Source organism: Solea senegalensis, linkage group LG1 (assembly GCF_019176455.1).
Source record: "Solea senegalensis isolate Sse05_10M linkage group LG1, IFAPA_SoseM_1, whole genome shotgun sequence".
Classification (NCBI taxonomy): Eukaryota; Metazoa; Chordata; class Actinopteri; order Pleuronectiformes; family Soleidae; genus Solea; species Solea senegalensis.
In genome coordinates this window covers 23,397,983-23,424,912 of record NC_058021.1, presented here as the reverse complement: position 1 = coordinate 23,424,912, position 26,930 = coordinate 23,397,983, and the positions used below count along the sequence as shown (strand labels likewise).

The 26,930-nt window shown below is 41.6% G+C and overlaps 2 protein-coding genes across 6 annotated transcripts; both read left to right on the top strand.

Annotated features, from left to right (window-relative positions):
- The first annotated feature begins 965 nt into the window (after window positions 1–965).
- Window positions 966–10,183, top strand: gtpbp4 (GTP binding protein 4). Its single transcript, XM_044043302.1, has 17 exons — window positions 966–1,070; window positions 2,449–2,619; window positions 2,713–2,816; window positions 4,373–4,509; window positions 4,605–4,705; window positions 4,891–4,983; window positions 5,113–5,304; window positions 5,704–5,769; window positions 5,872–5,961; window positions 6,048–6,158; window positions 7,610–7,687; window positions 8,402–8,453; window positions 8,555–8,655; window positions 8,833–9,030; window positions 9,126–9,191; window positions 9,396–9,539; window positions 9,713–10,183. The coding sequence occupies exons 1-17, from the start codon at window positions 1,023–1,025 to the stop codon at window positions 9,863–9,865; spliced, it is 1,905 nt and encodes a 634-aa protein (XP_043899237.1). The 5' UTR covers window positions 966–1,022; the 3' UTR covers window positions 9,866–10,183.
- Window positions 10,184–10,594: 411 nt separating this feature from the next.
- Window positions 10,595–25,803, top strand: LOC122771079 (WD repeat-containing protein 37). Of its 5 annotated transcripts, none has more exons than XM_044028429.1 (15): window positions 10,595–10,740; window positions 11,954–12,133; window positions 13,009–13,105; window positions 13,625–13,720; window positions 14,305–14,369; window positions 14,553–14,639; window positions 19,184–19,319; window positions 19,462–19,533; window positions 19,711–19,755; window positions 19,834–19,904; window positions 19,999–20,236; window positions 20,668–20,809; window positions 21,211–21,345; window positions 21,433–21,547; window positions 21,751–25,803. In XM_044028429.1, exons 2-15 carry the CDS (start codon window positions 11,993–11,995, stop codon window positions 21,880–21,882), a joined length of 1,572 nt encoding a protein of 523 aa, XP_043884364.1. In that variant the 5' UTR covers window positions 10,595–10,740; window positions 11,954–11,992; the 3' UTR covers window positions 21,883–25,803. The 5 variants fall into 5 exon arrangements, with proteins under 5 accessions (XP_043884364.1, XP_043884355.1, XP_043884347.1 ...); XM_044028420.1 differs by having other exon boundaries at window positions 19,996–20,236; XM_044028412.1 differs by having other exon boundaries at window positions 19,993–20,236.
- The last annotated feature ends 1,127 nt before the right edge of the window (window positions 25,804–26,930 follow it).

Here is a 26,930-nt window from a genome sequence, read left to right as displayed (position 1 = left end):
GTCTCTTTGTGGAAATGTTGTGTCTGTTTTGGTAATTATGTGTCTCTTTGTGGACATTTTGTGTCCGTTTTGTTAATTTAGTGTCTATTTTGTGTGTTTCTTTCTGGTGATTTTGCGCCTTCCTTTGGATATTTTGTGTCTCTTTCGGGACTTTGTTTCGTGACTCCTTGTGGTCATGCAGGAGGAGCGCAGAAGAACCGGCGGAGTGAGACCTCTTACTGTGTTCATTACTCTCTCTGGTGCAGCACTGAAGCCGGAGCCGTCACATTTGAGCTCGAGCCCCGCCCCGCCTTCTTCCTCCATCTCCCTCCCTCATGCTCACAGCGGGCCGACCTGATTGGTCGAGACTGGGTGGGGGGGCGCACGCGGACCCACTCGTGATCAAGGGACGTGGGTGTGGCGTGGATAAAGCTGCGCCCCCTGATTGGCTGTTATCTTGATCACAGCCGATAACAACAAATATGGAGTGTGTGTGTGCGTGCGCGTGCGTGTATTACTAATGTTGTGGAGACCTAAAACTGTCACATTATGGGGATTGTCTTCCTTGTGGGACAAAAATGAAGTCCCCGCAACGTAAATGACTACATTTTAAGATAAAGATATATTACCTATATATAGGTAATATTATACTATACTATTATACTATATTATACTATATATAGGTTAGTATTAGGGTAAGGTTAGGGTCAGGGTTAGGATTAGGCCAGTAGTAATTGTGGTTAAGGTTAGAGTAAGTCTCATGAATGTCCAACATGAACACCATGTTTTATTTTATTTTATTTTATTTTATTTTATTTTATTTTATTTTATTTTATTTGAGTTTAGTTTAGTTTAGTTTATTTTAGTTAAACTAATTTTAGTTTTACTCGATGTAGTGTCCATGTTGTGACGTCAGGGGGCGCTGTGAAGATAAAGAAGCCACCACACTTTTCTCCTCGTCTCTTCCGGCTACAGCGGAAGCACCGAGCCCTCGCTCTTTCCTTTCCTCTGGTGCCGTCAGCGGACTATCGTGTCCCGACAAAATGGCACTTTATAACTTTAAGAAGATTATGGTGGTTCCCACCGCAAAGGTAAGCGTTTATTTCTGTTTTCTTGAGCTTTTTTAACTGCAGTCGTTTTTCCCGCCATTGCTCTTGTTTGACACGGAGGTGAAGAAGAGATAGAAAGAGTAGAAGAAAAAAAAAACATGGAGGAAGCGAAAACACGTGTCGTGATGTGTAAAAGGGACTGGAACACTTTCCGTCTCTATGTTATTTTAAAAATTGGTTTGACGCCGAAGTGTGAGAACCTCTAATTCTTATCATTTATTTCTATTTCTACTGCAGTCACGCCAGCCGTGGTTCGCGAGTGCCTGGTCAAATCAGCCGCACGTTGTTTTCTAGTGCGCGAATTTACAAACGTTTACGGTAATCGTAATGAAACGGCATTGAGAAGCTGGGAGGGACTGTGAGGAGTTCAAGATTCATGCTGCTGGGACTGAGTATCGTCAAGCTGCATCCCCGGAGAGCAATAACAACACTCCGGCGTTATGGAAGTTATTTATTTAGTTATTTACTTAAACTCTGTTTACACACACAAACAGACGATTCCGTCAGAAAACTCACAAAAAAGAAGAAGAAACGAAGTGAAAACTTGAAAGTAGTGAACTAAATACGTCCCAGACTACCTGCAAGCGTAATATGAAGTATTTTTCGAGTAATCCTCTGTCAAAATCCCTAACAGAGGACATGATTAAGTCAATTTCAACCTACTTTGACATGGGATAAAATGCTTATTTTACTGCACTAAGTACTTCCTAGACTACACGTATGAACAATATGAAGTACTTTTACTGTGTACTTTTGGAGTAATCCTCTGTCAAAATACCTAACAGAGGACATGATTAAGTCAATTTCGACCTACTTCAACACACTAGGTCGAAATTGACTGTCTGTCTGTCTGTTTTGGTCACTGTGTCTTTATGTCTCGACATAAAACAACCTTTAAAAAAAGAGAGAGAGAGTTGGCATCAATATTACACCTATGCTGGATTATGATGGACACACTGCTTATTTTATGAAATGGTTTAAAATTGTTACAATGTGTGTTTTTGCATGCAAGCAATTCCGTTTTTAGTTGACACGTTTTACAATGAAGATCTGCAGCACTCTCTAGAAAAATGTTGTGAGTTGTGTTATTTGATGATAAATCATGTGTTTTAAGAAATGTTGAGCAGTGATTCTACATTTTAATTCACATTGAATATCGTGACTGTATGCTCTGTGTTGGCATGAAGATTTAAAGTAATATCAACAAAGTTTGCGTGAAAATACAGTAGGGGACAAGAACATAAAGAGGCAAATGAACTCATATTTTATTGTATTTAAATGTACATATTGATTTCAGTGTTTGGCTAAAAAATAATATTTGTATTTTTGATTAAACGGTGACCTGTGTAACTGCCTCCAGGAATTCATCGACATCACTTTATCGAAAACTCAGCGGAAAACTCCCACAGTGGTGCACAAACATTACCAGATCCACCGCATCCGACACTTTTACATGCGAAAGGTGAAGTTTACTCAGCAGAACTACCACGACCGCCTCACGCAGATCCTCACCGACTTCCCCAAGCTCGACGTAAGTCTGAAAACTGCGAAACATACAACCTTAAAAAAAAAAATTTCAGTCAAGTAATTTTTCAGTTAAATAATATTTTCTCTCTCTCACCAGGACATCCACCCGTTCTATGCTGATCTGATGAACGTGTTGTATGACAAGGATCATTACAAACTGGCTTTGGGTCAAATCAACATCGCAAAGAATCTCATTGACAAGTAAGTAAAAAAATCACTAAAATTAATTAAAGGGGACATATTATGCAAAATCAACTTTTTAACCATTTTAATGCTTATATTTGGGACTCTGGAGGCCCTACCAGTCGCCAAAGTGTGGAAAAAGAATACTCAGTCATGTTTTCGTGGTTCCCCTTAGTGTAAGTATAGCGATAAAAGCTCGATGTTGAATTCCCTGCGCGTATGGCGGCAGCATGTGCATTTCACCGCGAATGTTACCGCCCCACCAGTAAGTTTACTTCACGAGCTCCACCTTAGCTCCACCTTGTCCCTCCGAGAGTGCAGGCGAGGGAGGAAGGTATTATGTCAACGCGGAGGGACAAGTGTGCTGTTGGTGGCTGCACAGTGGAGCACAGTGTTTTACAGAAGATTTTATATATGAAGCTAATGTGCCGGATAAAGTCAGCAAACGTGTGTTCGCACCACTTCACATCAGACTGCGGCCAGCGGTCGCCGTATTTAGTCGGGGGACATATTTCACCGACGTACAAACACACAAATTGTTAAGAAAAGGTCACACAGAGTTCATACCTGACCATTCTGACACGTCCTAATTAAAAATATTTGTTCAGTACGTCCTCCATGACCGGAGCACAGAGGCAGTCTGATACAATCACATAAAGCAGCCGTTTATGCAGCTCGCCGCTGACGATCAGCGGTGGCGATCGGCGGTGCTGCACTCTCTGTGCAGCGGTGCTGCACTCTCTGTGTCACCGCTGATCGCCAGCGGCAATCTGCCTAAACTGCCCGGAGCACCGGAGCTGGTCAGCGGTGGCGAGGTCTCCGGAGCACAGTCACCGGTCTGATCCAGTAACATACAGCAGCAGTTTATGCAGCTCGCCGCTGGCGATCAGCGGTGCTGTTCATAAGTGTTTTTAACTGATTTATAGTTCGGCACTGTTCGGCTCGATCCTTATGTAGGACGTCTCTTCCTGTGATGGCACTTTCGCTGTTTTCTGCGCACGCTGCCATGTTGATATTGTCAGAGAACTAGTGGAGGGAGGGGGAGATGAATAGAGCTGTAAAGCGCTGTAAAAAGGACAAATCAGAAACCCCCTGGAAGAAGTGGGTGTGTGTTTGCCTGTGTCTTATTTGCATATGAATGGACCATGCACGAAAACCGAGCGTTCTGAAAGGGGCGGGTTTAGCAGGGTTATTGAACTACTATGATTCTTCATCCGACCAAAGCATGTCACTGACATGTTCATTAGGACACCAGGGACCTATTTTAATGGGGGAAATAGGGTATAATATGTCCCCTTTAATAAAATAAAGTAATGAAAATGGTCAGTGTTGAATAGATAGGCTCAAAAAGTAATCAATTCCGCCAACTATCAACCTTTTTAAATGGCTCTTAAATAAATACACGTTTCCTGTTGGATAAAGCAGCAAATAAAATGTATAAACTTCCTTTAAATACACAATCTATTTAAGTAGAAATGACACAAGGAATATGAAAAAACAACTTTAAACAAGACGAACCTTAAGAACTAAAGGAGCAAATGAATAAAGCGGTGCATTGTATTGGAACCCTGCAGTGTTGCCAAAGACTATGTGCGTCTGATGAAGTACGGAGATTCTCTGTATCGGTGTAAACAGCTGAAGAGAGCAGCTCTGGGTCGTATGTGCACCATCCTGAAACGACAGAAGTCCAGTCTGGAATATCTGGAGCAAGGTAAGATGTCACCACGACAGGAGGAATCATCTTTAAAAATATTTGTGTCTTTAAATGTGGGGGAAAAAAAGAATCGAGTTTTTATTGCCCAACAGTGCGTCAGCATCTTTCCCGTTTGCCGTCCATCGATCCCAACACGAGGACCCTGCTTCTGTGTGGTTACCCCAATGTGGGCAAGTCCAGTTTCATCAACAAGGTAAACATTATTTATTTTTTAGGAGTTTGAAGTGTTTTCTCTGAGACACAGAGGCTCACTGACACGAGGAAAAACAAACTGTAGATACTCAATGAAAGACTTCTTAAGTTTATATTCGCTGTTTTATCTAAGCTTCACGTGGCAATAAACCTGGTTCTGATTCTGATCTGATTTTTTTTGATCAGGTGACCAGAGCAGATGTTGACGTGCAGCCGTATGCTTTCACCACCAAGTCTCTGTTTGTGGGTCACATGGACTACAGATATCTGCGCTGGCAGGTGACAACTTCAGATTCCTGCTCCTCTAATTTATCCAAATTACAGTGTAAGAAATCAGCTGTTTGTTCTCCAGTGTGTAAACTGTAGCTGTGTGTGTGTGTGTGTGTGTGTGCGCGCGCGTGTGTGTAGGTGGTGGACACCCCTGGAATCCTGGACCACCCTCTGGAGGAGAGGAACACCATTGAGATGCAGGCCATCACGGCGCTGGCTCACCTGCGAGCAGCTGTCCTCTACGTCATGGATGTGTCAGAGCAGTGCGGTCACACGCTGCAGGAGCAGCTGGAGCTCTTCAACAACATACGGCCACTGTTCGCCAACAAGGTCAGAGCGACGCCACGTTCGCAAAACCTTACGACAACTTTTCGAACAAACGTGCTAGGACGAGTTTACTCATTTACGTCAGGTGCAAATCGCCAAAATGGACGCACAATTCCAAATGGCCGACTTCCTGTTGATTTGAGGCCATAGTTACGGTCGACTTTTGTTTGTCTTGGTCGATAACATCTTCCCACCAAGTTTCGGGAAATTTGGTGGAACTCAGTTGGCCTACATTTTACCTTTACGAGTTTATTTACGTTACCCTCCTCAAACATGATCACAAATCCACGGATAGAATAATAATCTGAAGGATTACAGCTTTTCGGCCCCTGTTGTTGGCTCAGGGTAAAGTGAGTGTTTCACTGTGTCGTGTTATAAAGTGGTTTCTTTGTTCCTCTGCAGCCTCTCATCATCGTGGCCAACAAATGTGACGTGAAGAAGATCGAGGAGCTGCCGGAGGAGAATCAGGTGAGTGACGAGCATCCTGAAACCTCTCCACACTGTGGTGAGAGTCTCACGTGTTTATCATGAACATTGTGGACTCACCGTTTGCCTCTTTGCCGGCGTCAGAAAATCTTTGCGGACCTTTCTGCCGAGGGAATCTCTGTGATAGAGAGCAGCACTCTGACCGAGGAGGGAGTCATTCAGGTTAAAAATGAGGTGAGGAAACGTCACGAGACTCGATCTGTTCTGCTGGTTTTGCTGTTTCCTGCATGTGTGTTTTTAATGCCACTGTCACGTCTCAGGCCTGCGACCGTCTCCTCGCTCATCGTGTCGACACCAAGATGAAGAGCAAGAAGGTCCACGATGTCCTGAACCGCCTCCACCTGGCCATGCCTGCCAAGAGAGACCAGAAGGTGAGCGAGAGTCCTGGTTTCAGGGTGTCCACCGTGTTCTCAGAAACACTTAACACTTATGACTGGATGATTTAAAGGGGACATATTATACCCTGTTTCTCCAAGTTAAAATAGTTCCCTGGTGTCCTAATGAACATGTCAGTGACATGCTTTGGTCAAAATACCGTAAGGATGAAGCATCATAGCAGTTCAATAACCCTGCTAAACCCGCCCCTTTCAGAACGCTCGGTTTTGTGCATGGTCCCGTCATATGCAAATGAGACGCAGGCAAACACACACCCACTTCTTCCAGGGTGTTTCTGATTTGGCCTCTTTACAGCGCTCACTCACTCAGCTGTTCCCTCATCCATTCCTCTCCCCCTCCCTCCACTAGTTCTCTGACTATATCAACATGGCAGCATGTGCGGAAAACAGCGAGAGTGCCGTCACAGGAAGAGACGTCCTACATAAGGATTGAGCCGAACAGTGCCCAACTGTAAATCAGTTAAAAACACTTAGGAACAGCACACTGGTGATCAGCGAGCTGCATAAACTGTCGCTGTATGTGACTGTATCAGACTGAGTCTGTGCTCCGGTCATGGAGGACATACTGAACAAATATCTTTAAATAGGACGTGTCAGAATGGTCAGTTATGAGCTCTATGTGACCTTTGTCTTAACAATGCGTGTGTTTGTACGTCGATGAAGTACGGTCGCTGACTAAAAACGGCGACTGCTGGCTGCAGTCTGATGCGAAGTGGTACAAACGCACGTTTGCTGACTTTATCCAGCATATTAGCTTCATATATAAAATCCTCTGAGGCTGGATGTTTGTGTAAAACACTGTGCTCCACTGTGCAGCCACCAACAGTACACTTGTCCCTCCGCGTTGACATAATACCGCTCTTCCTCCCTCGCCTGCACTCTCGCAGGGACAAGGTGGAGCTAAGGTGAAGCTCTCCAAGTAAACTTACTGGTGGGGCGGTAACATTTGCGGTGAAATGCGCATGCTGCCGTCATAAGCGCAGGGAATTCAACATGGAGTGTTTTATCGCCTAAACTTACATTAAGGGGGACGAAAAAAGGACTGAGTATTCTTTTTCCACACTTTGCCGACTGGTAGGGCCTCCAGAGTCCCAAATATAAGTATGAAAATGGTTAAAATCTTGATTTTGCATACTATGTCCCCTTTAAGTTATCTTTTCTGACCTCTGACCTTTCTGTCAAAAAAACACCACATTTTGTAACTATTTTAACAATTTATCAGTTTGAGTGGGGTTTTTGTAATTAAAACCAAGTTTCTGTCATTGTTCTGCTTCTTAAATGTGAATATTTTCTGACACTTTATGGACCAAATAACTCTCAGATTAATTGCGAAAATAAGCGACAGATTAATTTATTTAGTAAATAACGGTCTATTTGGTAGAAATGTTACTAAAAGATGTTTTCTTGTGTTTGTGTGTCTTCTCCAGGAAAGACCTCCGTTCATCCCAGAGGGGGCGCTGCTGCGCAGGAAGGCGATGGAGGTGGACACACCCAAACGCAAACTGGTACGTTCACTGTCTGTTCACCGTGGTCACGAGACAAAGACAAAGATGGTGGAAAATTATGTTTGTTCCAATACAACTGTAAAGAACGGTTTTAAAAAAAAATCAAGTAATTAATGCATTTGTTTTTAAGTTACTTACTGGAGAAATGAACTAATATTGATGTATTTAGTGAAATATTTTATGTTATTTCTCATAGAACTCATTTCACAATTCTTGTCCATTTTAGTTTTTATTAATCTCCTTAGGGAAAGTATTCCTCGCATTTTGACCCATCCTAGAATTAGGAGCAGTGGGCTGCCACACTGGGAGCATTGGGGGTTGGGTACCTTGCTCAGGGGTACCCCAGCCCTTTTTTGGCCGGGTGGGGATTTGATTAGTCAAGTTCCCTTTCCACTTGGCCACAGGCTGCCCAAGCCTGAATATTTGAAAAAGTTGAAGTTCCTATTGGATAAATAATGTAAATTGACTATTTTATTGTGTAAATGTCATTTAATCAACAATAAAAAGGCACAGCCTTTCAGTCAGAATGTAGCCTATAGAAGTTATTATTTAAAATGAAAGATAATAAAAAGATGATGTTTTATTATAAGGAAAGGTTTCTACATGAGCATATTTTCACTCTGGGGTTAGCTTGCCTGAGTCAGAAACTACACCTATGATTTTATGTATGGCTTTATTTTTTTATAATAACTTGTTTTTGTCTTCGTCTTCCAGGAGCGAGATCTGGAGATGGAGCTTGGCGACGACTACATCCTGGACCTGCAGAGTACGACGTGTTTTTAATTGTATTTATTTGAATGTGTTAGCAGCCGTTTGTGTGTTTTGTCAGATGTAAACACTTGGTCATGTGTGCATGTGTGTTTTCAGAATACTGGGACCTGATGAACGAGGACGAGAAGAGCGATAAGATCCCTGAAGTGTGGCAGGGTCACAACATTGCAGATTACATCGACCCTGACATCATGAAGGTCAGTCTGTGCACATTTACCTCTGAACTGAATCATTAAAACCACAGTTTGTCATTTTTTCGGCTTCCTCAATGTGAATATTTTGATTGCTGGTGTTAAACTGTTAAAATAGTTTTAATTTAGTAAAAACGGAGATGAAACAACAGCTGTGGATCTTTTTTTTGTGTTGACTCTCAGAAACTGGAGGACCTGGAAAAGGAGGAGGAGCTAAAGGAGCGAGCGGGAGAGTATGACTCCGATGAGGAGAGTGAGGATGAGGAGATGCAGGAGATCCGCGCTCTGGCCAAACAGATCCGCAGCAAGAAGCAGCTCATGGTCCTCACGTCCAAAGAGAAGGACGTGCACGGACCTCGCATGCCCAGGACTGCCACCAAGGTGAGAGGGGGCGCTGTAGAGTCATGGGAATTCAGCTCTTTGAAGTTAAGTTAGCATATAAGCTTACATTTGGCTGGTGTGTGTGTGTGTTTTAGGTTGAAAAGAAGAAGCTAGAGAAGGAGATGAGGGGACTTGGCCTGGATGTCAACGACAATGAGGAGGTGAGTTTGTTTCATTGACTAATTTTGATTTTGAGGCAGATAAGGCTGCATATCTTTGGCTATGAAATATCCCACTCCTTTAGTTATGCATTTTGCCCTGTCTGACTCGTCACCATATTGCTGTTGAAAAGCTGCGGGGAGTAGAAGTTGTCCTGTTGACTCTCTCCACTGAATCAGCTTTAAAATATTTTTTTCTCGTTCCAGAGTCATTACGTTCAACAGGTGCGACGATCACGCAGCGTCGCTAAGAAACGTAAGCGTGAAACTTCGGCCCCTCCCACCTCCAAAACTCGCAGCCAGAGCGCCTCCCGTCCACCAAGAGACCAGTCTGGTTTAAGAGACCCCAAGGTAAATGACTCTTGTCTTTTTATCTTATTTATAATTCTTTATTGCTCTGAAAACTGTTTACCCTAATCTTAATGTTTGTTGTTTATTATTCACAAAGGGTCCAAATGTCGCAGCTTGTTGTCGATTATAGAACTAACATCTATCTCGTTTTGTCCTCGTCTTCTTTCTTTCAGATGGCAAAGAAGGCAAAGAAAATGATGAAAAACTCCCAGAAAGACATGAACCGCCTGGGCAGGAAGGGCGAGTCGGACAGACACGTGTTTGACCTCAAACCCAAACACCTGATGGCGGGGAAGAGGAAGTCGGGCACCACAGATCGCAGATAAAACCCGCTTTTCTTTTTAAACTGGACTCATGAAGACATCACTCATTCATTTTACGCTGTTTCTCTAACAGCGCAGAGAACATGAAATCTCTTAACTCTTGGTGTGTAGCTGTCAGGGAAAGGCACTACCTCCATCCCAAATGATGAATAATTAGAAAAATAAGTGTCTTTTGTTCATTGTGTTGTTAAAAGTCTGCATCTGGAGACAGGAACAGAGACTGCTGAGTTTACTTCAGATAAAGTGATCATGGCCTCGAGTTTCCTCTGAAGAAATATTCCTTCACCAGGAAGCCAAATAAACACCCACCTTTAACAAAAATTCTGCAGCCAACTTGTCTCATTCACAAAAATACCCTTTTAAAGTCTGCTTTTCTTATCATATTTTAGTACAGTTTAAGTTGAACTATGTATTAGTAAAATGTTGGCAGATTTTTCATTATTGTGTTCGAAACTTCCCCAGAGATGTCCAATAGTGTGATATTTAAAAGAAGTCAGGATATTTCCCTGATTTTTGAGGCACATTTTGTTAACTAATTGAGGTTCCTGGCATGTCTGAGTGTGCCGAATTCAAAAAGAAGATTCCAATTATGTGTAAAATAATGTTTAGTTAGTCACGCTATGAACGGGCGATCCAAGAAACGTAAGGTGTTTTGAATGGGGTTCGGTTGGGAAGGACAGCCTGACTCTTATTGTGAAAACCCGGGGGCCGGAATTGGCTTCGTTATCTCGTTCCTCACATAGCGGAGCTCCGTCAAGTGTCACGGGGGGATTGTGAAGAGGAAAAACAAGCCCGTGTTTCTGCCGAAGATGCCGCTGGAAAACGACGACACTCCCCGCAGAACCGCGGAGTAGAAGCCCGTGTCCGCGGACCCTGTGGTGAGTGGGTCTATCGCGCGTGGGCAGGTTGCTTTAACCTTTAGTCCGTTAGCACGCCTTGCTACCTGCAGCTAACGGTGACGGCGTTAGCTTAACATCGCGCTGTGTTTTTCTCGGCTCTAAAAATGTTGACACTCACATGTAAACACATTTTAATACGTTCTTATATTTATTGTTAAACTACACTGAAGGTTTTTAGTCAAATAACGAAGCTTAAATGTGTTTTTATTGTATTTTAACATCAGCGTCTGATGAAGTAACGGTGACTGACGGCTGGACAAAGCTGTTTTTATTTAAACATTTATATCTTTATTCACACAGAATGGAACAATTTACTGGACTTATGTCCATAATTAAGCATTAACAGGCATTTTCTGTTAATTCGGGGGCTGATACAGCTGTCATTCCACGCTCCACAGGCCACTTTGAGGAGTGCTGTGTATCTAATAAAGTGGCCGCTGAGTGAATGACAGCAGAATGTCACTGCACATGGAAACGGTTCAAATCAGACAATATATCGCTAATTATCGGGATAAATGTCATTATCTATGGCAGATGATGTTAATACATTTTTAGGTTAATATAACAAAGACATCAATTAAAAATAAATAATTGTTTTACCTTTTTTGCCATTCTATGGACCAATTAACTTCTAAGACAATTTCAGACAGATTTCTCAGTTTAGTGATTAGTAATTGGTGCTTTCATTAAATACTCTATCGGATTACAAATACACATTTGAAACAACAAAAACATATTTAGTTATCTGAAGGACAAGATTTTAAGGCTGCCAGGTAGGACTGAATCAATTAAGATTTTGGAAATATAAGGAGATTTTGGAACTGATCTAGAGTTGAACATTGTTGGGTTTTGATTCTTGTGTCGGACGTCGTGCTCAGGACTCTTGCAGTCTGTTGACATCACATTTTATCGGCTCAGCTGAACCTCATCAGAGCAGGAACTAAAAAACCCACCAGGTACCAGGTTCTATTACTGATGGAAAAACGGAAGTAAACTGAGTAGAGCTGAGCCAAGTCCAGCTACAACTGAATAATGGAAAAGTGGCTTTACTTCTGCTGTCATTTCAGCTCTGTCCAGTGGGTAGAGCTATTGATCATGTGTGGGGTTTTTTTTCCAGAGGATTAACTGCAGCCAGGATTTGTTCTCCTGACCCTCACTTGACCTTCTCTCCCGTGGTTTGTCACTTCCACAGTGAGGTGTTGTTTCACCAGGTGGAGGAAGAGGAGGAGGGATGCCGGCGGAGAGCGGTAGCAGCGGCGGCACCGCCCGTCAGGTCAAGCAGAAGAGGAAGTCTCACAGCTTGTCCATCCGCAGGACCAACAGCACCGAGCAGGAGCGGTCCAACCTGCAAAGAGACATGCTGGAGGGACAGGTGATTGTCCTCGTGTCTTGAGAGAGCTGCTCCTCTGTGTGTGTGTGTGTGACGTCATTGTTGTTACCGTCACTTCTTTCGTCGTAAATCGTAAAAAACAATTATTTTTAATGCACCCATCCGTCTGTTTATGTCGTTGCCAGATTAACCTGGTTAAGATTACTGCAAGACATGTCTGAGCTGATTTTATTTTTAATTGCAGTTAAAACCACATTCTGCTACATTCATGTTAAAATCACTGATTTCTCTATGAGGTTTTGTGTGGGAGAGTGAGTGGTTTACAAACCAGTTTCCTGTTGGAAAAGTCTCTTTAACGATGTGATTACAGTTTATTAGACTTCAGCTGCAGCAGATTTTAGTCTGTAAGTGTTTAGTTGAAGACTTTAGGGCTGTAGTCGTCCATAAAGGAGCCCACGTCTAACTGAGAGGGGAACCTGGAGTTTTTGTTGTTGTTGTTGTTTATTTCTCACTCTGGTACTTTTTTTGGGCCACAGTCCTCTGATAATCTGGAGTCTTTCTTGAAAGTTGAGGTAAGTCTCAGGCGTTTTAGTCTCAGTCGTTTTCCCAAATCCCAAATGTAGTTTGAGAAACAGCTTGTGTTGAGTTTCGACATAGTTAAGGTTTGATAGTAACTTGTTTTCCCTCATGGATCCTTCCTGGATTAAAATTATATTTACCTTTGATACGGTTCAGACCCACAAGGTCTAAGGTAGATTAAATATCAACTGGCTTAAAGTTTTGGAAATTTAGATGTGGTTCTGTTTCCAGAGTTCACTGTTCTCTTTCTCTCTCTCTCCCTCTGTCTGTCTTTCTCTCTGTCTATCTGTCTGTCTGTCTCTCTCGCTCTGTCTGTCTGTCTGCCTGTCTCTCTGCAGGATTCCAAACTGCCTCTGCCTCTGAGGAACAATCTGCTTGACCTGTTCACGCAGATCGAGAGGGAGTTTGAAAACCTCTACATTGAAAACCTGGAGTGTAAGTCGTAGACGAGTGTCTTTGTCAAGAATGTGACGAAAATGTCACATTCCCGTCCTGGTCTTTAAATAACCACGCTAAAATGTAAGTGAATGGTGCATTTACCACATTTATCTTCTCAGGAACAAGCAGAGACTGCCCCCTGGTGCCCCCTGAGTACGGACATTAAACCAGATGCTCAGCATTTAAGACAGCATTGTCAACTTTTAGCAGATAAACCTTCCCTCGTTCTGCTGCGGAGAACATATACATATCGCAATAAAAGCACGTTTTTAAAAAAGCCCACAAAGTTAGCATCCAGATTTGCAGTTAAGGGGGAAAACTTGGAGTCATCCTGCCCCCCTTTTTCTTTTCTTATTATCAATTATTACACAAACACGACTTCGTATCGTGACTTTGGCAGCAGACTTTGCACAGAGATTTAGTCATGAGCGAGGGTTGAAAAAAAACGTCTTTTCTGAATCTGTTGTCGCATTTGTTGATAAATTAATGTTCCGATTTATTGAATTTATTTAACAGTACGCAGAGAAATCGAAACGTTGAACGACCGTTTGACCGGTGAGGGACAGACTGTGGACGGAGCGGATTTAGCCAAAGGAGCGCTGAAGACAAAAGGTGAGTTGACATCGTCGCTCTCTTCAAACGCCTGTTTCTAACTGAGAAACAGAGAAAGCAACATGTTTTAAAGTCGTCATATTTCAAGAACAGTTGATGATAGAGAGTGAATGTTTGATGTGTGAGCATCAGGAGGCTTTCAGGAGCTCCCACATTTATATCTGTGACAAATGGCTGTGAATTGACATAGAAATGACAGTTTTAAAATCACTCTCGTCTTCATTTTAAAAAAAAAACTGAGTCAATGGCAGCTTTGAGCAGAACTCTCTGTGCTTTTAGGTGATTTTAAGAAAAACTGCAAGTCACAGTTAGACAACCATAGCAATATTTTTTATGTGAAACTGATCTGTGTAGGTTGGAAACTGTGTGCAGGAGAAGAGTTTGTTTTGAGCCGTTTAAAGTTGGAACCACGTCTCTATGTTAGCGTACAGCGACACTGTGAGGCTCCAAAGTGTGCGGGGTTCTGATCACGGCACATTTCCTCATTCATGTGTATGAGGAAATGTGCCGTGTTGTCAGTGGTGTGCATTGCAGAGCAGGCACTCTAAATAGTGAAATGCTGAAAAGGTCATGTTTTTTTTCAGCGAGTCACAGCACAAGTCAGCTGTCACAGAAACTGAAGACGACGTACAAAGCATCAACAAGCAAGGTAAACGTATAATAATGATGTTTCTGTCGTACGTGTTAAAATGTGAAAGTTCGTTTTATTATGTACGTCCATCTCAGAGTGACGCTAATGTGACTGTGTGTGTGTAGATGAAGAAGTGACATTTGTTTCTGTGAAAGAAAGAAAGGAGTGAATGTTGTTGTCTCACCTTGTCTCTGCTCGTAGCCGCGTTCAAACTCTTGCCACGCCAGAGTCACTGGATCCCGCAACTTCAGTGTAACCGGTTGGGAGTTGTGGGGCGGAGACTCATGGGTAAATGTTTCCACTGATGATTTCTCAACCACTTGTGTGCCAATTATGCATGAACAGGGCGTCGGCCACGGCATCGAGCCTCCCTCCCCGAGAGACTTGGTCATTCAAATGTAGGAGATTGGGATTTTTTTATTTATTCTTTAAGGCTACATCCACACGACTCTTTCTTTAGCAGCAAAACTGAGAGATTTAGAAACTATTCTGTCTGAACGAGTAGAATCTAATTATTACCTGCGTTCACCTGAATCCGCTGTGATTTCTTGATTTCCATGATATCCATGGAGACGAGGACAATATGGCTGCCATGGGCTTTGGTGTGGGAGAGTGAGTGGTTTACAACCCTCAGTTTTTCCGCTAGAAAACAGTGAGATAAAGACGAGAACACATTAAAAAGATACAGTAGGTTTAAGCTGAAGTGGATTTTATGGTGGTGAGTCTATTGTTAATTGGCTAAAATCAGTGGACTTTTGTCAAACAGCAAAATAAGGCAGCACACGTACCTTTTCAGTTGATCTTAATGTCCCAGTTTGTAAAATGAATGTAGACCTGGTCAAAAACCAGTTTAGGGAAAGGAGCATTAAGTGTCATTCACACATAAACTGAACTTTGTGTCTGTGTCTCAATCACGTCAAAAAACAACCTTGAACCAATTTCCAGTTTTAATCTGGTAGAATTTCCTCTGACTGTTTATGACTCATTTGACCTGAAACTAAACAAGCTAAAAATCCATAACTTCTTGAGTAAGTCAGCGGTCACGTGATTGTCAGTGTGGACGCTCGTCTGGATGTTTTCTGTTGCTGTGAACAAAGTGTAGAAGTGTGGATGTAGCCTCAGTTTCTGTGTGAGATAATAATAAAAGCACAAACCTTATCTCACTAACAGCCCTTTTTATTCAGTTGCTCCTGTTATATTAAAGTTTTTGATTTATTTCACCTCCTGTCGGCGCTCACTCATATACTTGGTACACTTGTTTTTTTAAACTGAAGCACTTTTTAATGAATGACATGATTAAAATGGAGGACCGTTTGTTTGCTGCAGTAGAGCGGACGCTTCTTTATAGCACAGTGTGTGGTCTGCTGCTCGTGTCACATTTAGCCTAAGATGACATTTTATAAATACACAGACCAGGCCTTAAGTGTGAGGACAGTTGTGAGTAAGATAATGATATTCCTTTCTCATACATTTATGATTATTTCAGTATCTTTTTGTGTATTTATCTACTTTATTTTATGGTTGGTAATTTACAAAATGTACATCAGAGGTCAATGGTCGACTGATTAGAACAAACACAGCCCTTGTTGAAATAAGTCAAATGTTCTTTAGGTGACTTAAGTGTTCTTTTAAGAAAAAGTAAATTTTGAATGTGCTTTAAAATTAGGGAAAAACAGGCCAGAAAGCTGAATTTAAGTTTTTAAGTTAAACCTTAAAATAAGCTGTAGTATTTTATTAACCCTTAAGAGTTCTTTAAAAAGACACATTTGTTCCTAGTGGAACAAATGTTTTTTTTCCACTTGAAATGAGTCCGACTTTTAAAGCTACTTCAGCCTAAAATATACATATCAAATATTAATAATATATGTTTTAATTTTAAACCTTTAAAGGCCATTATGTTTACAATAATTTCCAAATAAGAATGCATCAAAAAAATCAATGTTTCTGCCAATCATTGACCCATCCCATGGCCTAATTATTATTATTATCAAAAACAAAGCACAAATATAGGACTTTTAATTTGAAATGTCTCTAAAAGTGTTAAGTTAAAGTGTCTGATTTGCAGTCTGGTAGCCGTCATACATGTCCTGGTCAGTCCTGCTCAGAATAAATGATGCTGATCTGTTCATATCTGAGCTGTAACACATGAACACTTTTTATTTAAATCTCGGCCAAATCTCAGCCAAATCCTGCCGTGACTGCGACAGACTGCACACTGAAGCTGAGCAAACTGTAAAGCATTCATTAATAAACGCTGGGTTTGTTAGCTTGATTTAGATGCTCTGACTGTTCCTAAAGCTTATTTTCTCCCAGACGCCGTCGCTTCTTAGTTCAAGGTAACATTTTGTGGCAGGAGAGACACACGTCACTGTTGATCCCAGGAAAACCTTTATGAGTGTAAACAGCGCTACGTTTTTATACTTTGTCTGATTTTCCTGGTTAATTCCATGATTCTGAAGCCTGATTTATACAGAAACCTTCGGCTCAACACACGTTTTCTTGCGTTGCAGACGGCATCACATTGTTGCCACATTGCCACAAATGTTTCATCTTCATCTGTCTGACATTGGACCAAAATTGAATTAGATTTGTGTCAGTATTTTGATTTTTCATTTGCGATTCTGTCCAAGGGTGGGGCTTATGAAGCTGCCTGCTGATTGGGTACTGAGTTTTGGAGCGACAGGAAGTAGTCACAAGCTTGGAGTCGCTATCATTTTTCTACAGACAAACCTCAGATACAAGTTAACGAACTTCACTTGACGGACTTCAAACAGGGCAGGTGTGAGCAGTGGTGACTTTGACATTGTTTGGATAAGAAAGAGTTATCAATAGAAATGCGATGGATTTAACACTAAACGTGACGTGTAGAGTCAGAGTATAAATCAGACTTGAGAGAATCTACTGTGCTGCTTTTTTAACAACCAACACGACTGTGGTTCCCTCCACACTTACACATGAAACTGTTAATTTCATCATCTTTTATTTTTGATTTCCCCATGATTTATTGATGTGATGTGTTTTGTTTGTTTTAAACACATACAAAGGTGTAGCCCCCGACGTTGATTTTTTCTTCAGATGAATGACGACCACTCTCTCTCTGCTCTCCCGCTTCCTTTCAGTTGGAATTTATTTAGCGGCCTCTGTCCAAAACGAACCAAGAGTCCAGTTTGTATCATCCCCATCTTTAATGTAAACTCCTCGACCACAACCTGATACCACTGATGATTCATTAATCTTCTTATTTATGATTCAGTATTCTTTTTATCTTTTGCCTCCTCTTCCAGACATTTCTTTCTTACTTGCGGTTTTTGCACTTACAGTGATCCTGGCACATTCAGTATTGATACATAAAGTGATCTTTTGAGGGTTTTTGTGTTGTGTGGTTGTATGAGATGATGCCTGTAGTGACGCAAGGAAAAACTGATTTTATCCACTCATCAAAAAACTTAGCTAATACATTTAAACCAGTTTGAGTGTATAATATCTTAGAAACATATGAGACAGAAAAACTAAAGTTTCTCTCCCACACCAAAGTCCATAGAGAAAATCAGTGATTTTAGCTGGCGGGGACACAGGAGCTGCTGGTCCTCTGCTGCCTCGTGTGGTCACTTTGTGTTACTGAGGTCAATCTGAACAAAGATTTTCAAATGCCAAACTTACAAAATAACGGATTTGAATTTAGTGAGTGGATCAACAACTCCTGTTTGTGTTATGTTAAAATCATTGATTTTCTCTATGGGGTTTGGTGTGGGAGAGTGAGTAGCAAAGATTTAGAAAGAGTAGAAAGACTTTAACTGATGTGGGTTTTATTAGATGAGTAATTTGTTAAGTGGCTAAAATCACTTCAGGTTCAAGGGTTAAGATCTTTCATAACCACGCTTAAAAAAAACACCAAACTATCCCTTTAATGTGTCTGTTGATGCCAGATCTGGGTTGACGGTCATTGACGGTGTTTGTTTTAAAGCACACAGAGCATTGGTGGATCCCTGCACTCATTTGCTCAGAAAAACTCCAACACTGATGTTCATGGTCTTGAACCCAGAACTTAAATGAATAACTCTGTTCACTGCCAAAGCTTCTTATTAGTCCCGGGCTGGCATATGATACAAGAACCCCTGCTGAGCAGCCCCTTGGTGACCCTGCTTCCTCCCTCCACCACAGCAGGGCTCCTACACAGCTGCAAAAATCTAATCACACCAAGGCTTCACAATGATCATTCATTAATTGACTTGATTTAATCAGGGCTGATTTTATATTACAGCCTGTGTGTTGCATTCCGGTGACTGCATGTATGTGCTGCTATAAACTACTTATTCTCCTGCACCAAAGTCCACAGAGAAAATCAGTGATTTTAGTTCTTGGGGACACAGGAGCTGCTGGTCCTCTGCTGCCTCGTGTGGGCACTTTGTGTCACTGAGGTCAATCTGAACAAACGATTTCAAACACTGAATTTTACAAAATAAGAAATCCAAACTTAGTGATGGAGGCAGCAGTGGATCAACAACTCCTTTGTGTGTGATGTTGAAATCACGGATTTTCTTTCTGGACTTTGGTGCAGGGCAATGAGCGGTTTTAGTGACGCAAATTTAATTTTCCTCTAAGAAAAGTCTTAACAGTTGAGATAAAGCTGTGAAAATATAGTATTAACATTTTGTAGCTCTCTCACCTGTGTCACACACAGAGGACTCTAAAATACTGAAAAATCCATCTTCATGACCTGATGAAGACGCCATGATGACACATAGAGTGTGTAGGAGCCCTCTTAAAGACACGGCCGTGTTTTTTTTTTTTTTGTGTTTGTGCGTTCACTTGACTTCTAATGTCGGTGACAGATTGTGTCCAGCTTCAAAGCTACCACGTCCAGAGCAGTGTGTCAGCTGGTCAGAGAGTATGTTGGCCACAGAGATGGCATCTGGGACCTCGGCATCACCAGGACACAACCAGTGGTGCTGGGCACAGCGTCTGCAGGTTTGACGCTCATGTTCTCTGCCACAGCAAGTCACACTGTGTTTGTTCCTGAAATTCTTATTATTCACTACACTACACCACGCTACACTGTGTTACACTGGTTTGAGTTTGTACAAAGTGCTCCTCTTCCTTTGGTCCACAGACCACACTGCGATGCTGTGGAGCATTGAGACGGGGAAGTGTCTCCTCAAGTATCTGGGACATCAAGGTTCAGGTAAAACTTTAGAGACATGTTGCACTTGTGTTTGTGATTTCATATCTTTTGTTATTCAGTCATTTTTAAACCCTCTTAATATTTTAATAAGGACCTTTTTTTTGTCGGAATGAAACTGGACAGTTCAGTGTTTGTTGTCATGTGAAGTAAATAAAGCTCTGAACTGTTTGTCCACAGTCAACTCCATAAAGTTCCACCCCACAGAACAGATGGCTCTGACAGGTACTGAATCCAACATCCAATGTGTTGTCATGGTAGTTGTGTATCGTCTCTAATCGTCTCCTCGTCCCGTGTCATCAGCCTCTGGAGACCAGACGGCTCACATCTGGAGGTACATGGTGCAGCTGCCGACTCCTCAACCTGTAGCTGAGGTGAGTGTAAGCATGGACAGCCCTGGACGCTCACATTGTTTATTTCTCTTTGATGTAACTCCCCTCTTATATGTCCGTCTCACGGCAGCAGCAGCAGACGCCCTGCGAAGACGACGTGGATTTCTCAGACAAAGACGAAGCGGACGGCGAAGTCGAGGGTCCGAACGACTGTCCCTCCGTTCGCCTGGCAACCACGACTCTGCGCAGCCACCAGGGTGTCGTGATCGCTGCCGACTGGCTGGTGGGAGGCAAACAGGTGGTGACGGCGTCCTGGGACCGAGCTGCCAACCTTTATGACGTGGAGACGTCGGAGCTTGTCCACTCACTCACTGGTATGATGTAGGCAGCGTTATGTAAATAATAATGTGTAAAAAGAGGCATAATCTGAAATAAAAATATATTTTAGCCACTAAACAAAACCCTTTCTTGATAAGATCTACGTCAGTTTAAGTCCAGGATGTCTTTAAGAACACGTTCACGTCTTTATCTCAATGTGAGACACACTTTACAACAGGAAACTAATGTTTGTAAACCACTCACTCTCCCAAACTCACATACTTGTACATGCGCAAGAGAGTGAGTGGTTTACAGACGTCTGTCTCACAGTGAGATCATGTTCTTAAAGACTTGTTGATCCGGTGTAGGTCCTGCATGTGTCAGGCTGGTTCGTGCTGCAGGGGGAGCTCATACCTCAGTCACCACTTTTGCTTTCTCTCAAACTTTAGTTCAAGTGTGGTTCACACATGTATGGTGTGTGTTTTAGGCCATGACCAGGAGCTGACCCACTGCTGCACACACCCGACCCAGCGTCTGGTGGTCACCTCGTCCAGGGACACCACCTTCAGACTGTGGGACTTCAGAGACCCGTCCATCCACTCTGTCAACGTGTTCCAGGGACACACAGAGTCAGTGCGACACTCACCTCACCTTAACCTAAACCTAGCCCTAAAATCAGGTTCTGACCCTGAAAGTAAAGCCTTGAAGGTGTGACGACGTGAAGACAGGTTTGTGTCACTGTCACAGCTTACTTGCTACTTAAACCAGTTCCTCAGACACCAGGTTCTGCTTCATTAGGACCAGGTTTTGGCTTCCATGAGGGCTACTGGTCTTGATAAGGTCAGTGTTTATGACAGAAAAGGTGCTAAAGAGACAACACACACGTATACATATATGTTTTTATTCAATGGACTCAACTAATAATGTGTAGTTCTGTTTCATGACAGGTGGGGGCGACACACTTTATTATCCTAGATTTCCACTGAAGTTGAATGAAACTAATCCCATGCTGCCGTCCATCCGTCCACAGGACAGTGACGTCGGCGGTGTTCACATTGGGAGACAACGTGGTGTCCGGGAGCGATGATCGCACCGTTAAAGTGTGGGACCTGAAGAACATGAGGTCGCCCATTGCAACCATCCGCACCGACTCTGCCGTCAACAGGTGAGGAAAGACGTAAAAAAAAAAAAACTCTCCCGTCACCTGAGACAGAACTCCTCCTCTGTGGTTTTAACCTGAGTTCCTCTTCAGGATCAGTGTGTCGGCAAACCAGAAAATCATCGCTCTTCCTCACGACAATCGGCAGGTCCGGCTGTTTGACATGTCCGGTGTGCGACTCGCTCGACTCCCGCTCAGCAACAGACAAGTGAGTGTGTGCAGGAGGAGGCGGAGCCTGTTTCAGCTCAAAAACACAGGAGGATGGTAACAGTGTGTGTGTGTGTGTGTATGGTGTTTTCAGGGTCACAGGAGGCTGGTAACAGAGTGTGTGTGTGTGTGTGTGTGTGTGTGTGTGTGGGTAGTGTGTTCAGGGTCACAGTAGGACGGTAACAGTGTGTGTGGTGTGTTCAGGGTCACAGGAGGATGGTCTGCTGCTCTGTCTGGTGTGAAGACAACGTCTCCTGTAACCTTTTCACCTGCGGCTTCGACCGACAGGCCATCGGCTGGAACATCAACGTTCCTGCTCTGCTGCAGGAGAAATGATCTGCTCCTCCTCCTCCTCCTCCTCCTCCACCCAGAGTTCATGTTTCCAGTGTCAAACGTCTACAGACTGCAGGTTTAGTTTTATCCAGTTCAGGTAAATTCACCACGTGTTAAACCCTCATGTGTCGTCCACTGTGATGCTCGATGCTCTCTGACGTCCAGGATTGACAAACACGTCCATCGCCGTGTTTCCAGAACCTTCTCTACTGGGATTGACAAACTCATCATAAGTGGAATCACTCAGAAAGTCGTTTAATTTAAAGCCGCATCTGTAATCATTTTCAATTGGTAAACAAATAATTTCCAAATTCATGAATCTGAACTAATACACTGGAGGGAATTCTGCTCAATTTGTTGGACAGACCCAAAGAGAATCTCCCATGACCCTTGTGTGGGCCCCGACCCAGACTTTGGGAACCACTCCTCTGAATCACTTTCACAGAACACAGTGATTTCTGTCACAAACAAACAAACCTGGTCCAAGAAGTGAAAAATTTATCAGAAAAAGTATGAGGTGCTGCTTTAAGCTGACAAATATTCTTCTTTATTTAGAAACAGAGAAGGTCACACTGATGCTTTTAAACCAAACTTTCCTTCTTTTGTCTTTTTCAGAAGTTCATCTTCTCTACAGAATGTAAAGAAAAAAAACTCTTTAGCTACTTTTTCCTTCAGAGTTTCAGTAAAACAAATGATTCAGTGGCTCATGAAATACACAGCTTCATATCTGTAGACATCAGTAAAATAATAATAATAATAATTACGATACTCGGCTCTTTGTCATTCTGCTTCTTTAAGAATGTAGAAGTGATTAATGCACCTTTTTAAAAAAAAAAACACAAAACAAAAATTGCAAGTAGCTGTTTTGTTTCTGTTAATCTGATGTTAATCACTCGATTCATCGTTTGGTTCAAAAACTGTCAATATGTTTGGAAATGTTGATCAGTTTTGTCCACAAACCTACGGAAGAGTGTGACGGCCGCAGTTCAAAAAATAAAGAAGAAAACCGCATGAAATTGGAATTCTAAGAACTTTTGGAATTATGAAATTAAATTCAGAAAATTGGAATTCTGAGATTAAATTAAGAAAATTGGAATTTTAAGAAAATCAGAATTTTGAGATTTAATTAAGAAAATCTGAGATTAAATTGGAATTTTGAGATTAGATTAAATCGGAATTCTGAGATTATGTTAAAGTTGGAATTCTGACTATATTAAGAAAGTCGGAATTCTGAGACTAAATTCAGAAAGTCAGAATTCTGAGGTTACATAAAGAAAGTCGGAAATTCTGATATTAAATTAAGAAAGTTAGAATTCTGACATTAATCTCAGAATTCATGCTGTTTTTTTTGTTTTCTGTCTTTACTTTTTTACATGTTAATACACAAACCAAAATGATTCAGTGTTGAATAATTTCTCTGTTTTATGGAACAAAGAAATGTGAAAATATTCACATTTAAGAAGCTGAAAAATCACAGAAAATTATTTTAAAAAAACCACTTAAATAGGTGACAGTTAATTTAGTAATCGGTTAATAACCGATTAGTCGTTGCGGCCCTTGTTGTTTGTGAGATTGTTCAACATGTGACTTTAAATTATGAATAGCTAGTTTTTTCTTGACAAAAACTGATGTTGGAACTAAAGTAATCTGCTTCTTTTGTGGTTAAAATAATAAAAAATGATTAAAAGTCACTTTTATCTTGTAAATAATTAAATCTCATTTCTCGAAACCGCAAAAAAAAGAAACTTTTTCTTTACTGTGTTCTACCAATGGTTAAAGGGATAGTTAAGCGTCGTTTAATGAGCACTGAGTGCCCCCTGCTGCTGAGAACCATCACAGCGAAAACAGGGGACACATGGACAATTAATGAAGTTTTCAAATCAAAACAAAAATTGCAGAAAGGCTTACATTTATTTCTTCTATTTACGAATAACCTTCAAGTTCTCGTCCTCGCAGTACAGAACAGAGTTGTGCTTTGTTGATAATATGGGATATTAACTCAATATTAAATTAAATTAAATTAAATTAAATTATACACAAATCTAATGATATTTTAAAAACATGTTTACTCACTCTCCCACACCAAAGTCCATAGAGAAAATTAGTGATTTTAGCTGGCGGGGACAAAGGAGCTGCTGGTCTACTGCTGCCTTGTGTGGTCACTTTGTGTCATTATTGCAAATGTTGAATTTTAAACGCCGCATTCACAAAATAAGATATGTGAACTTAGTGATGGAGGCAGCAGTGGATCAACAACTCCTGTGTGTCTGATGTAAAATCACTGATTTTCTCTATGAAGTTTGGTGCAGGGAGTGTAGAAAATGCTGTCAAACAGCAAAATAAAGCCTCATACAACCACGCTATATAAAAAAAGTATTCCTAAAGTATTCCACACTGTGGATTGTAACAGGATTGTTTCTATTAATCATTTTAAAAAAACATATTAGATTGAAGTTTATCGCAAAGCCCGTTAGTGGTTAGAAGCTGAAAGTGGTTTGCGTGGACTCTGTCAGTGTCACGTCTGTCGTGGTTCTCGTGATGCATTCACTGTCACCTGCTCTGCCACTGCCATTAAAACACTCAGCCAAAGCTGCATTCAAGTGCAAGGGAGAGGTGTGTGTGATACAAATCTATGTATTAACTGAATGTGCGCCGCATGCATTTACGACAAAGACTTCATTTGCGTCATTAACGCAATGAATAAACATGATTGTGTGTCGTTGTTTAGGTTTAGATCCGTTCTGCTCGCACAGCGTCACCAAGTTTTCTGTCTTCGGTTTAAATATTTGAACAATCGCAAAAGTCACTCAGCGCTGACATTCTTCCAACATAAGAATGAACGTGAATGCTTTGATGCGAGGCCATTTTTTCAAGTTATTAAAAAGTTACTTGAGCTGCGTTTTCTTACCAGGAGCTAATGCTAAGCTAACTGTTTATAGAGACGCATATTTCTGAAGACGTCCAACTTCTTTACTCACTTCCTGTCCCTCAGCTTCGGTCCTCGGCTGTCCCAGTGGACTTTGTTGTGGGAGAGTGAGATACAACGACTTACCCAGGGCTAATGCTAAGCTAACTTTGTTCGTAGTGATTTGTCCTCAACTGTACTCTGAGGACCTTTGTTGTGGGACAGTGAGCAGTTGCTTCATTTGCTTTCAATTCAAGATGCGACTTCTGACTTGATGCTAATGCTAAGATAACAGTGACATGTAATTTCAAGATGTAATCGAGACTTTGTCCAACTCTGTCCATCCTCAGCTGTCTTTACATTTCCAGATGTGCCGACATTGCTTACGTTAACATTGACTGTTTTTTTTCGTTGACTTTGTGACTTCTCTTGTTGAACTCCGTCGTACGATATAAAACGCAAAATATACAAAAATATACTTTTGATTTCACCTGCAGCTGTATCATTTGCCTTTTTAACGTCCGTGACATCGTCATCCTGCACAAAAAAACATTGTTTTCCGTTATTGTTCATGAACGCAAAGTAGAAGTTTAATCGCATATTAATTTTCCAAAACAACGTTAAAAAGTATTATTGACGTTGTACTGTGTGTGAGAGAGTGCTCGCGTGTGCTATCTTTCGTTTTCTTAATTGCGTTAAGTTTCACCACGTTCAGTTTTGTCTGACATGAGCCACTTTCACGACTCACCGGTTTTAACTGAATGTTCGTTTTTAGTAAGATTTTTAAATTGTCGTTAGTTTTCATGCTCTCGGTCACGTGATCACGTAACGTCAGCCATCTCAAACCTAAGCCTTTGTGAAACCGCGGCTCTTTGGTGTATTTTGGTGTCTTACGTGTTTACGTGTGACGCCCCAGCTTCGTCTCTCAGATTAAAGAAAAGGGGGTTGTGGATTATATAATCTGTGATGTGACTCGAGGAAAAGAGGTGAAAAATGGAAATAAAAACATTTGTAGTGTTTGAATGTTTCCATGTCGAGTTGTTTTTTTGGGAGTGGGGCTGTGACTCTATGTCTCTGGAAAACTCAGATTTTGTCTTAGTGTGAAAAATGAAAGTAGCCGTTGGCCACCAGGGGGCAACTCCACTGGTTGTAAAAAGAAATTAGCTTCTTCTACTTCTCACTGGATGTATTACGTCACCTGTTTCAGCTCTTTTTCTTCTTCATTTTGTAAAATGATGTTGACATTCGGAGGAAAAGAGACAAAAAAGAGGGCACACGTGAGTGGAAACCCTTGTGAAGTTGGTTGAAGTTGACCCCTAATACTGACACGGCGCCAGGCAAATCTCAAATCTTGAGTCTTCAACATGGATTATTGATTTTATAACTGGAAAACTACGTACGTTTTTGCATCACAGTTGTAGTCGGAATTTCCGAGTTTCCATGCTACGTTCTATTTACGACGAAAGTCTGAGGTCGGAACCGGAAGTGAGTGACGTCGCTCCCCGATTTGTCTGCGTTAATGTGAGGTAAGCAATCATGTGTACGACTGATTTACTGGGGAACTGATACGACAAATGTGCAGTGAACAGTAAAAGTCGCAGGAATCATCCTGTCGGTTGGTGAGGTCGCTCTGAAATTCCGTCATCTTCCGACTACTTCCGAAAGTCGGAAAAGGACTTAAATGTATCTCGAGCTATCTTTTGTTTGTGTTTTTTAGGGCTACAAGCCAATAACAGCACTCCAATTTGGGAAATTCCAACTTCCGACAACAACGTTGGATATGGGATTACAACATGGCCGCCACTTGTCAATAATGAAAAACACTACTTTTCCAGATTTATTAAGTGGAACGTGGTGAACTTGGAGGTCACTCAACTTCCGATGTAAATGGATGGCACCGTCAGTGACGACATCAACAAAAAACAGACACAAACAAGTGGATTTTATTTGTTGTGGTAAAAATATTCACGACCGATATAGACTACACACACACTTATGCTTATATCTAATAATAAAAAGTGTCTGAGTTTCAGAAAACTTTTACAAAAATAAATACAGGAGATGGAGAGAGGACATGACTCTTTGGTAGTAAGTAAAAGCCTCAGAATATTTGAGGTTACACTGATGATCTAAAGTGATAAATGGG